Raw genomic sequence first — 12,346 nt, forward strand, 5'->3', positions numbered from 1 at the left:
AAATTGCATTTCAAGTGCAGTTTGAATGCAGTGGACACGACTGCAATACACGCGATTGCAGTTTAATTGCGGTCGGCGTACAATCGGACTGAAAGTTCTAATGCAGTCGAGTCAATCGCATTCAAATTGCAATTTTCAGTTGTATGGCAGATCAAATGCGGTACGTCTGTCTAAGGCTTTAACAAAATGTTTAAATTAAGGCTGCACCAGCAAGAACCTACCACCACATTTAATAAGTAATATAATTCCAGATCATCACACTTGTAAAACTGCAACATTCTTAAAGGCGACAACTCATTGAAGACAAGACAGTTTCGTAAGTCTTAGTTAAACGTTTCATCAATGACAAGCTGTTGCCCGCGACTTCGTCCGCGTGGTTAGAAGATATGAGTTAAGAATTTTTGAATGGAAGCCCTCAAAGATGAATTATTTTCCCTATTTTTTCCATTTTCTATTGTATCTTCGCTCCTATTAGTCGCAGCGTGATGGGATATAGCCTAAAACCTTCCTCGATAAATGGTCTATTCAACACAAAATTTTTTTTTCAATTTGGACCAGTAGTTCCTGTGATTAGCGCGTTCAAACAAACAAACAAACTCTTCAGCTTTATATATTAGTATAGATTATTATTGTAGGTATCAACTTACAATAACTGCATGGTGTCAAGTCCTAGTAAGAACCAATTATACTTATTCAATTTCCATACAAAACAATGATATTTTTATGTAAGCGCGTACGCATCTGCGTTCCGATATCCGCAAGAGGACGTGTCTTCGTACGAAATCCTCGTTTTATATTTTTAACACGAAGACAACGCTCCGGAGCGGATTAAACAACACGAGCTTAGTTGGTAAAGCGACTGGGGCTTATAGCCAGAAATCAAAAGGTCAAGTCCAGTCAGTTTATTTAAAACTCTTAAGCTACCATTGAAAGGATTTCACGGTATTATTCAAGTATAAAAACGCGAATGTTCCTTGAGACAGACAAAACTTATTACAATGAGCGATCACTCTAGGTGGTAGGCCTTTAAAAACTCTGTTCATTCATTACCAACCAACTTAAAAGGAGGTTATTATCTTTTCTCATTCACCAAATTACTTAGTTAAGTTTGTTTATATCAACCAAGTATTCACTTACATAAAATTGACAGAACAGTGTTAAGATAAATATTAGTAAATAACATTTAATATATATTAAGGCTGTCTTACAATCCGTAAATAATGATTTTCAGGGCAAGTCATAGTCAACTTGTATTTTGTTAATCAAAAAATGAAAGCTATAAGCTATTATTGCTGATTATAATAATAATAATTTGGAGTGAAATGTTGTCTTATTAATAAAAAGCATATTGCAATACATAAAGTATAGTCTACACTGATTTAGATACTTAAAAAAGGTAAACAATCTTGGTATAACTTTTTAATAAAAATACATATTAAATAAATAAACAACTGATATATCTAAGTGATATATTTGAATTCGTTATGTTTATAATTGTTGTAAATTAGTTTCTAGTCACTTTAAATATTAAAACCGAGTTTTTAAACAAAAAGACACCAAGATTATTTATCTCATTTAGGTACCTATATAAATGACGAATAGAAAGTATATACAGTGACAAATCAGTCAGAAATATCATAGCCAAATGAAGTGATCAATTAACTGTTTAGATCTGATGAAACCAAACTAATTGGTAAATTAAATATCAGTATTAAAATGTTAATAAGTAGAGTACAGTACTATGTACATTTTAATTATGTTTCATAATGTAATAACAACATTTCACAAATTATATACACGGTGATTTTTTAGTCGTCTTACAAAAGCTGCCCAGTTCATATATCCGACATAAAATACCCCTAGGCGCGATTATTATTTTTTTATCATCAACTAAGATAATAAGTACGAAGAAAAATAAACAAGAGAGATCTGAAATATACTCTTAGAAATGATAAAAACGCCGCCGCCCGCGCCCCTCACCATTGTTACAAGGCTTGGAGCGCGCTCGCAACAGAGCTGTTTCTAAAAAACTACGAATTGCATCATAATATTGAATAAAAATTGCATTTTAAATTTATTCATAAAAACCTATTATTTTATCATGAACGTGTTCTAGTCATTGGATACATGAACTGGGCTGCTTTTGTAAGACGACTAAAGAATCACGGTGAATAGTGGTAGGCAAGTCTCTTCTTATATCAAATATAACCTTTTCTTTCTTTTTACTTTCCATCATTTGTACCAACACATGTATTATAACATTTAGAATCACGCAACCTATAGGCGCCCGAAACAATCTACTTTTGTTTCAACCTACAGGGTATTTGACGCCCGATTTTTCAATCGCCCGATAACTTTTATCTGATGAATATGTTTGACGTTTTGACAGCTTTTGTATAGAAAATATGTCAAATTTTAATATATATAAATCTCGTGTCACAATGTTTGTCCTCAATGGACTCCTAAACCACCGATTATAATAAAATTCGCAGACCATGTGCAGTTCGATCCAACTTGAGAGATAGGATAGTTTAAATCTCAAGTTATAGTCGCAATTTATTCTAACAACGCGGACGAAGTAGCGGGCAACAGCTAGTAGCCATATATATTCATCAGATAAAAGTTATCTGGCGATTGAAAAATCGGCCCTAAATCTTATAAATGTAAATCTGTTTGACAAATAATTAACATGTATCCAATAATATCTTGAAAAATGTGTCTGGTGGACTAAACACTCTAATTTTGTCAAATACCCCATTGCAATTGAGTGGATACTCTTGAAGCCAATACTAGCACAAATTCGTGCAGTTGCGCGATTTAGGACTACGCTCGATCGACTAGACTAGATACTACCATTGCAAGACCAAATCAAATTGAATAAAGTTGGAAAACAGAACCAAACCAGTTGCGGGAGCAAGTATGGTGTACTTACAAAGTCTATAAACTCAGTTGTTACCATAGCACAAGCAAATATAATACTAGTCTCACTTCCTTAATAATATTCTTGCTTTAAATATATATTTCAGTTTTGGTTCATTTGTCATAATATCATCGAAACTCTAGCTTTTCAATAACAATAATTTGATAACAGTTTACTCACATTTATGTATCAGGATTGTCTGATTTCAGAGCGAACCGGATTTCTAATCATGAGCTGATGTGGCAGGCGAGCGAGTCTAAATCAAATAATTCAGAATTTGGCTCACGAAAGCTATTTTAACACTAGCTTAGTATTACTATATCACTATAAACACTGCACTGTCACTTTCACACGAGTGTTGCGGTCACTGCGGTCCAAGCCGAGGCCAGATGAGGCCGCACAGGCCAGGCGGAGGCCTAGAAGCCCTCCTGGTAGGCTTTGGAGTCGAGCCTGGCCTGCAGCAGCTCCAGCTGTCTCCGCGCCTCGCATTGTGGGAAGTTGTTTAGTTCGTAGTACTGTGGTGCGATTTTTAGTAGCCATTCCGCTGTGAATGTAACAATAACTTATTTAATATTATTACTTTAAAAGTGTATAATATACGTATAATAAGCAATTGATAAAACTAGATGTATTATAGGCAGTGAACGCGTCCATTTACAAGTTCGTCGGTTTTCGCGGGGTTCAATATTTTTTAATTAACCTTTAGGATTTGTGTGTGTGTATTCCTTAAATTAAACTATATCAACTAACCTTTTCGTTCTAAAATAAAAGTCGAGACACAACAGTATCTTGTCGTTTTAAAACATGTACTGTGATGTACTGCTTATTTAATTTTACCCAAACAATTTAATACTTGTGCTGCCACCCTTACACTTATTGTAATAAGCTTCGTTGTTATTGTTTCCATTTAACATTATCCGACTTTTGATACTTTAAAGGGAACAGGAGAAAGCCCAATCAAGCAGCTGTTAACAGCTTCAATAATGGCACCCAAACGTGGGACTCACAAGCATGGTGATCCACGCTCGTTTTCTATACGAGAGGCTTGCAGTGTGCGTGTTAAGTTACTAGTGTACAAGTATCAGTGAGCACTCACGTTTGATGTCGGTGACTGTGCGGATGTAGTTCTTGGTGGTGAGCACGAACTCGTTGTAGATGACCCAGTCGGGCTTGTGGTCGAGGCAGGTGGACGGGTGCAGCTGGACCACCTGGTTGTCCTTCACCGTCAGGTAGTGGCCCGTGCGCTCCAGGTGGGCCACCTGCGACACGATACGAGCGTATGGTAGGACTATTTTTATAGCGTAAACTATTGCACAGGAATTTAATCTGTTCACTAAACACTCAAAGTCAGAACAAACAAATATTCGTGCTACACTGGGATGAAACACGCGACACGTCGCACAAAGTTGGTTCGCGTGGTCTATCCGTGCAGTCCCTCAGATGGTATAAAATCTAGTCTTAGACTGTTTCAGTTGTACAAACAGTACGAGCCGTACGACGTGTCGTGAAGCGGCGTCCCGCGAAGTGATAACTTGAGGCTTGTTTGGTCCCAAATTAAACAAAGCCTAATAGATAGATAGACATTCTGATAGACAGCAAACATCTATACTGTTCACATAAAGATTTGTTATTTAGATGGGTAACAAACCCACAATTACCCTCTATATTTTCAGTTTTACTTAAGTCTTTGTCTCGAAATCGACCTAAACATTTAAACACAGTCAAATACAATCTCTACTCATTTTAGTACTAAATATTTTCATATAACATACCTGCATGAAGAATCCATTAACTAATGCTTTCCTTATATTAATGTAATAGTCCTTGCTTGTAAACTCTGTACTTGTTCTCTTTAAATTAAACCTGAAACATAACAATTAGAAACATTAATAAGACCTCCTTAATCCAGCTACCTGAGCTATTGAACCCTCAATAATGTGTTTTGGGAAACACGGAGGAACTTGTCATGAAAAAGATAGTCACCCATCAGGACCGATCGTATATAGCTTAAAACGTAATTGATTAACTTGTAAGGTTGTAGTTTAGCGTCAAGATTGTTCTTAAATAAGGCGATTCTCCCTCGGTGCCGCTCACCAAAGCGGATCTCATGTCATACTGTTCTATTATAGCCGGGTCGACGCCTGACGTAAGGCTACCGGCTGGATCACGCGGGGCTCTCTAACGAGCTAACTAGCTGTCATTTCACCAAAGCTTACACTATTTTTACAGGTATAACCCAATACAATGGTGGAACCATCCTAATATTATACTTAAATATTTATTACTAATTACATAAAATGTTATCTATGTGAATTCCTATGTAAGTGAAGGTGCTCACCTATCCATTATCCTACTGAGCTGTTGGCGCACGTTGTCCCCAGACTTGAGAGATCTGTAGTTGATGAAGTTGTCGTAGCACCAGTGCGGGTCTTCCATGTCTGTGAACATACACAACACAACATTGGTAATTGATGCTTTTATTTGTATTTTTGTACGACTCCTGCAGTAACAAATTAAGTCCTTGTGTCGCAGGGAGACACAAGTCGCATGCACAAGGACACCCAGACTCAGAACAAGCTTTCATAGATCACACAAATGGTTATCCTACGCGGGGATCGAACCCGCCGCACGACGAGCTTGGACTAAGGGTTGACTTTTTGACCTCAACCACACGGCTATCAATCACTCAGGCAGCAACACCTCAATCACTATGGCGGTCAAACTTTGGTAGTAAGGTAAATAAATCATATCATTGAAAATGCATTCTAGACTGTATAAGGTTGTAGTACCAATAAGGCGGGTGACCGTGAAGATTCCACCGGCGTATCAGAAAAAAGGAGGTATATCCAAAAGAGGTGCGTTTAAAATAAAAACCAGTAAGCTGAGCTGAGCTGAGCTTTTGATTTTCTACATTTTAGGATGTACTTTCTTAATAAAACTAGGGTTTAAATATAAATACTGACTCTGTTTGAACGCGTGGTACACGTTGAGCAGCGTGAGATGGTCTCCGTCGATGTGCGCGAACCTCATCTTGGCCTCGTCCGCCGCCTTGCGAGCCTCGTTCGGCCGGACGAAGCATTGCGGGACTAGAATGTAGATAAACATAAATAAATAAATGCAGACAACATCACATACATTGTTCGAACCCAGAGTAAGTTGCTAAAGCACTTTTGTTATGGAATTCAGATACAACTAAGGCACCACAAACACCCAGACCCGAGACTATGTAGAAATTTTAATTTTTACATTGACCCGACCGGGGTTCGAACCCGGGACCTCAGAGCTAGCGACACCTTGAAACCGGTGCGTACGCCACACGACCACGGAGGTCGTCAAATATTAACAAGTATATTTAGTTATTTGGTCCTTCAAAAGTTATTAGTTACCTGACAGCATAGCCGTGATCGAGAGGATCTCATTGGAACAGTTGTGGTTGCAGCTGGCGATCAGCATCTTGGCGAGCTGAGGGTCGAGCGGGAACTCCGCCATGACCGCGCCCAGGTCCGTCAGGTTGCCGTCGTCATCTGAAACGTACCAATAGAACATTTCTTATATTGAAGTTTGGAACTTAACAAAGCTGTTTTTGTAACTTTATATTTGAAGCTAGCATTACAAATAAAAATAATAATATAACACTTCAAACAACGCCATTTAGTCGCAGACTGTTCAAAGTTCGTATTATGCGTATTATTAGCTTGTATTAGTTATCTCTGCATCACCCTATGGTTCTCTGGTAGACAATACTTCAGGCATTAAGTCCACTTTAGGGTCGTTTTCAATTTTGGGACCAAAAGCGTAGAATTCGCTATATTTCATTAATAAAAAAAAGCCTGTTTTAGATTCAACTGCTGGGCAAAGGCCTCCCGCTTTCTAGTCCAAACCTCTCTGTTATTTCCATGTATAAGAAGTGTAAATAGTTAAAGTGCTTACCTAAAGCCGCGAGGTAGTTGAGCAGCTCAAGCGCTCTCATGAGTGTCTCCGGCGCGGGAGGGTCCATGAAGTCGAAGTGCACCAGGTCGTCGATGCCTAGTTTCTTCAGTTGGAGTACTACCGACCCCAGGTTGGACCTGAAAGGTGAGGAGGTAAGTATGGTAGATGTCACACACAGGTAAATGGTCTGTTAAGTGTGTTGGTTGATTTTTCAAAGGTACATTTTATATTTTGAATACACGGATAGCTGAGAGGCAAGCCAGCAAGGCAAAACCAACTTTGCGCGACGTGTGGCAAAATCGATTCCAGGATAAAAAAAAAATTGTGAGATCCAGAAACGCTGGTCCCGAATTTTTGTGTGACTGGAATTTTTGTGAAAGGCCCAGGGCTCACAGGGTTTAAATTTCTTAATGTGAGACTCATTTTTCTTTGAACTGACCATTATTTTCTAAAATTTATTAAGTTTTTGCAGGTTATTACCAAACTACTGTTATATTATTCTTGCAAGCAGGGATCACAATTTGGGTAAATAACAAAAAAAAATCAAGTCAACATCAGTGCAGTGCAATGTATATCATTGACGTAATAAGACATCTAAAAAAATGAAGCAATATTATGCAACCCTTTAACGACCACATTCACGGACCATATTTTGCCTTCTGCGAACCGCTAGCGGCCCGCAAACTGCTGTTTGGCAGCCCCTACTTTCTAATATGAATCAATTTTTCATACATTAAAATGACATCGCCGTAGTCAAAATCATGTTCTAAAGCTATTAATAGTTTGCATTTTCAATACAATATCTTTATGACCGATAAAATAATCACCGGAAGGCGGAAACGAATGAATAATATCATCTATTGTCATGATTTATATGTTCTGGCAATAGTTCAAAACGTTGTTAGATGTGAAACTGTTAAATACATTGTTGCATACAGGTGCTATGTATAATGACTGGCGAAGATCGATGTATGACAGTCGAGAAAAGGACTTTGCGTGCTTCGTAAAGCAAGAATTCGCGTAACAGTCAACATAATCCCTACTAATATTATAAATGCGAAAGTTACTCTGTCTGTCTGTCTGTTACGCGTTCACGTCTAAACCACTGAACTAATTTTAATGAAATTTGGTACAGAGATAGAGTTGACCTTGAGAAACAACATAGGCTAGTTTTTATCCCGGACCTTTGAAGAGTTCTCTTGGAAACGCGATATAACCGACCTCGACGCGGGCGAAGCCGCGCGCGAAAACCTAGTAATATTATATAGCTGTAAAGTTTTAGTGTTTCATTTGAACGCGCTAATCCCGGGAACTAACTGATCCCATTTTAAAGATTATTTCAGTGCTTCATAGCCCATTTATTAAGGCCAGGATTTAATAGCACCACACTGTGATAAATGGGAGTAGAGTGGTATAGAAAACCGTTACAAAAACGGGGAAAAGATGAATGCATAATAAAACTATAAATCCGATAGAAAAAAGAACGCAGTTTTGCGTAAGAACTATTACAGTATAAATCAATTACCTTAAGATTTCGGGATAAGTGTTGTCCTGCATTTCATTTTTGTACGCTTTCTCTGTGTATAGCCTGAAACACTTCCCTGGCCGCGTCCGTCCGGCGCGTCCAGCCCGCTGCTGCGCCGACGCCTTACTGATGGGAGACACCAGCAACGACTCCACTCTGATACGAGGGTTATACACCTTCTGTTTCGCAAAACCTGGGTCTATGACGAAGACCACACCGTCTATAGTCAAGGAAGTTTCAGCTATATTCGTGGAGACAACTACTTTCCGTCCGATTGCACCATTCGCTCTGTTAGGCGGCGCTGGTTCGAAGATTCTTTGTTGAAGGTTAGGAGGTAACGTGGAGTACAGTGGTATACACTTCAATTCACCGGCATCCGGTCCTAAATTATCAATTTCTCGCTTTATTCTCTTGCAAGCGTCCTCAATCTCTTCCTGTCCCGTTAAAAACAGTAAGATATCACCGGATATTTCCTCGCAAATGTGTATTTGTATGACAGTACGGATGGCTGCCTCTAAATAATCCCTTTCAGGTTGTGGCGTATAGAATATCTCTACAGGATGTGTTCTACCAGGGACGTTCATAAGCGGCGCGTTGTCGAAATACTGTTGAAACTTGCCCGCGTCTAAGGTGGCTGACATAATAACTAGTTTTAAGTCCGACCTCTGTTTTATCACTTCTTTGAGTACACCCATGAGTATGTCTGTGGCTAGCGTCCTTTCGTGAGCTTCGTCGAGTAGGATCACCCTGTATTGTTCTAGCATGGGGTCTGACATTGCTTCTCTTAACAACATACCGTCCGTCATGTATTTGAGGATGGTCTGTGGTCCGGAGCAGTCTTCGAAACGGATGCTGTAACCGACTTGCTGTCCCAACGCTACGTCCATTTCCTCTGCTACTCTTTGTGCGACTGACATGGCGGCTACTCGTCTCGGTTGTGTACAGGCTACTCCTTTCGACTTGCCGGCTGTCACTGCAGCAAATTCCACGGACCATTGTGGTATCTGTGTTGTTTTACCGGAGCCCGTCTCTCCGACGAGGACTACACATTGGTGGGCGTTGAGGAGTCTCATGAAGTCGTTTTTGTATTCCCAGACGGGGAGGCCGAGGCGACGCCGGAGCAGCTCGTGGTAACGTTGTGAATGTGGTAAACCTGGAATTTTAAGTACACGATTTTTTATGTTAATTTTAAATGAAGTGGTGTTTTGTTATCATAAGTTTTTTATCGTACTTTCCACCTGTATCGGTTTCAATCGGAAAATTTTAAATAGAATAGAAAAAGGAGAAATAATAATATTATGCCCGATTCGGCAAATAATACGAAATACTGATATTACAATCGGAAACACAGTACGTGCTCTCCCGGGATCACGGCATTAGAATATTTGTATAAGCATGTTCTGCTCTACCAATTTCCTGTCAAGTATCTGAGCTTGCACAACCGATCCTCGCTGCTTCGGTCCTTATCATAACTGAAACTATGATACATTTACATTCACAAATTATTGTATCATTGGAATGCGGTTTTCTATTCGAAAAAACTCCTGTGAACCGCAAGGTTTTGGAGATAATCGCGTGAAAGCACTGACTGCTAACCCACTTCCTACTGGCACAGTTATTCTTATACTGCTGCCTATGCGGCTGACGGACAAGTTATTGTAACCTGATTTTAGAGTATAAACCACACAAAGGCATCTTGTAAATTTACTTATACAAGTGAGCTAGCTTCAAGTTTTCAGTCAGTATATATATTAAGCAGTTTATTATATAATTATCACTTAACAACCGCACATCATTTAACAACAACGGAGATGTGAAACACAAGTAGAGATATAGTCTACTGAGTTAGAGAACTAGCTACAACATACATTAAAACTTTTATCCAACAACAATCTTACCAGTGAATGGGTTAACACCAGGAGTGCTGGTGGCTGTTGGCGGCATGGTGCTCCCAATGGTGGCGATCGCTGAGTCTGATGTCTCTCCGCTACCACCAGACTTCGCAGCCGCTGCTGCTTTCTCCTCTCTAAAAAGTATCGAAGAGAAAACAAATGTACAGGTTCTATCTATACCCGACATTTTCGAACTTTTCTTGTTCAATGACCATATATTTTATAGTATTGTTATAATAGAGATCACAATGTATGCCTAATGAAAAACCTGGTCAAGTACATACCAGGCACTGAGGGTACCGCACAAATAAGTTGATGAAAAAGAAGTTTCAAAAATTACAATATTTCGTCAAGAATGTATCTGTTTTTGTACCAGTATTTATACACCTTTTACATAACCCCAGACACTCACAGTCTATATTTTGGCTAGTTATTAGTATCCACACTAATAAAACATTGCTAAAATTACAAAAGTATGTTCCATTCCCACAGACAAACTGTGTTAAATGGTTTTGTAAGGCATCAATTAAAAGATACCAGGTAAAAAAACTTGAAAGTAATATTTAAGTAATAAATAAATCCATGGACTATATTTGGGAAACCTAAATCTCAACTTATATTATAAAGATATGTAACTTTGTGAGATCACAATCTACTGTACCGATTATGGAAATTCATTTACCAATAGCTAGCCATGTTGTTTGTAAGTTTCATGGCATAAAGTTATGCGAAAAACAATGTCTTACATAGTTAGGAAGACTTGGCTGTTGTTAGGTAAAATCATAGTGTGTTTTCTATCAAATACTATGATGACACACCCAGATTGATATCTCCACAAAAATTGTTTTTTTAATACTTGAGTTAAAGTATATTTCATTGCAAGCATATTTCATTTAACGGTGTAACAAGCAAACAAGAAATGTACATTTATCAATATTTTGGGTGTATGCAGAGTGACTGAAGTTTGTTGTAAATAAGTTTTTCATTCCTTTCTCTTGCTGAGTGTTTTTTTAGATTAAGTGTAAGTTCCAGGATGGGGCTAGTTTTTTTTAAGCATAGAACCATGATACAGTAAAAGCTGTTAAGTTTATGTTATAAAATAATATTTAATATGCTCTTATGCAAGGACGTGTATGGAGGGCAGCATCAATGAATAAAATACTTTTTTAAGTGATAATTTCAAGATAATTTTAATTTGTTTACGTAGTGCATAGAACGCCTAGAATTAATTCACGATAAGTCTGGGGCACTTTACTGTGTCTTAATAGTACAGAAACTAATCAATAAACATTTTAATTAATTTTAACCAACAAATTATGGGTCATTCCGTTGCACGCATGAAAAATAAACTATGATGCTATTTGTTGTTAATTATTAAGTTTTCGTGGTCTTTCTACCGTCATGTTATGCTTGAACTCAGATTCATTAATTAAATCTTAGATTTCAATTAACAAATTACCTGAAACCCGGTGCTTGTTAGAAAAACTCGCGTTTACAAAATAATATTATGATGATTTTTCGAACATCTATAACTCAGTATCGAATTTTGTTTGGATATAAATCACAAAATAGACATCGCACACTAATGAGTAGCGACAGTATTATCGATAATTTGATTAAACTCAGCAAACAAAGGCATGTAAACTGAGAATTAAAGCATGGCACAAACAAACATTTAAAAACGTGCTACTAACCTTTTCTTTTTAATAAATGGATCCATAACTTCGATTCGGCGCTTAGACATTACGGAACAAAACACATATAACACTAAAACAAATTAAAATACGAGAAAATTCTTTGAATTTTCCTGTAAAATTCAACATCCAACAAGATGGCGACTTCGCTGCATTGAAACAAAAAAAGTTAAGTTTTCTGTTTATGGTAAATTTTAGGGCTGCCATATTTAAATTTCCCTTCAAGATTTATTTTCTTTTAAATCAGAATTTATTAATAAAAAGTTAACTTTAACGGCCATAGAAATTGAAATGGATAAAAGATAAAATATTATGTTTATATCGAACAGTTAATGATCTAGTGGGTTATCTGGTATGGTTTAGCCAACTTTTGTTGGGTTTTGGC

General features: G+C 37.8%; 1 protein-coding gene across 1 annotated transcript; it reads right to left on the reverse strand.

Annotated features, from left to right (window-relative positions):
* Positions 1-2,759: 2,759 nt before the first annotated feature.
* LOC113505432 (putative pre-mRNA-splicing factor ATP-dependent RNA helicase PRP1) lies at positions 2,760-12,129 on the reverse strand. The gene is made up of 10 exons (XM_026888101.1): positions 11,962-12,129; positions 10,274-10,401; positions 8,376-9,528; positions 6,851-6,987; positions 6,307-6,444; positions 5,884-6,006; positions 5,259-5,358; positions 4,693-4,783; positions 4,017-4,179; positions 2,760-3,464 (listed from the first exon to the last, which is right to left on the reverse strand). The coding sequence occupies exons 1-10, from the start codon at positions 12,009-12,011 to the stop codon at positions 3,337-3,339; spliced, it is 2,211 nt and encodes a 736-aa protein (XP_026743902.1). The 5' UTR covers positions 12,012-12,129; the 3' UTR covers positions 2,760-3,336.
* Positions 12,130-12,346: the final 217 nt, after the last annotated feature.

This window comes from Trichoplusia ni, chromosome 26 (genome assembly GCF_003590095.1).
Source record: "Trichoplusia ni isolate ovarian cell line Hi5 chromosome 26, tn1, whole genome shotgun sequence".
NCBI classification, from domain to species: Eukaryota; Metazoa; Arthropoda; class Insecta; order Lepidoptera; family Noctuidae; genus Trichoplusia; species Trichoplusia ni.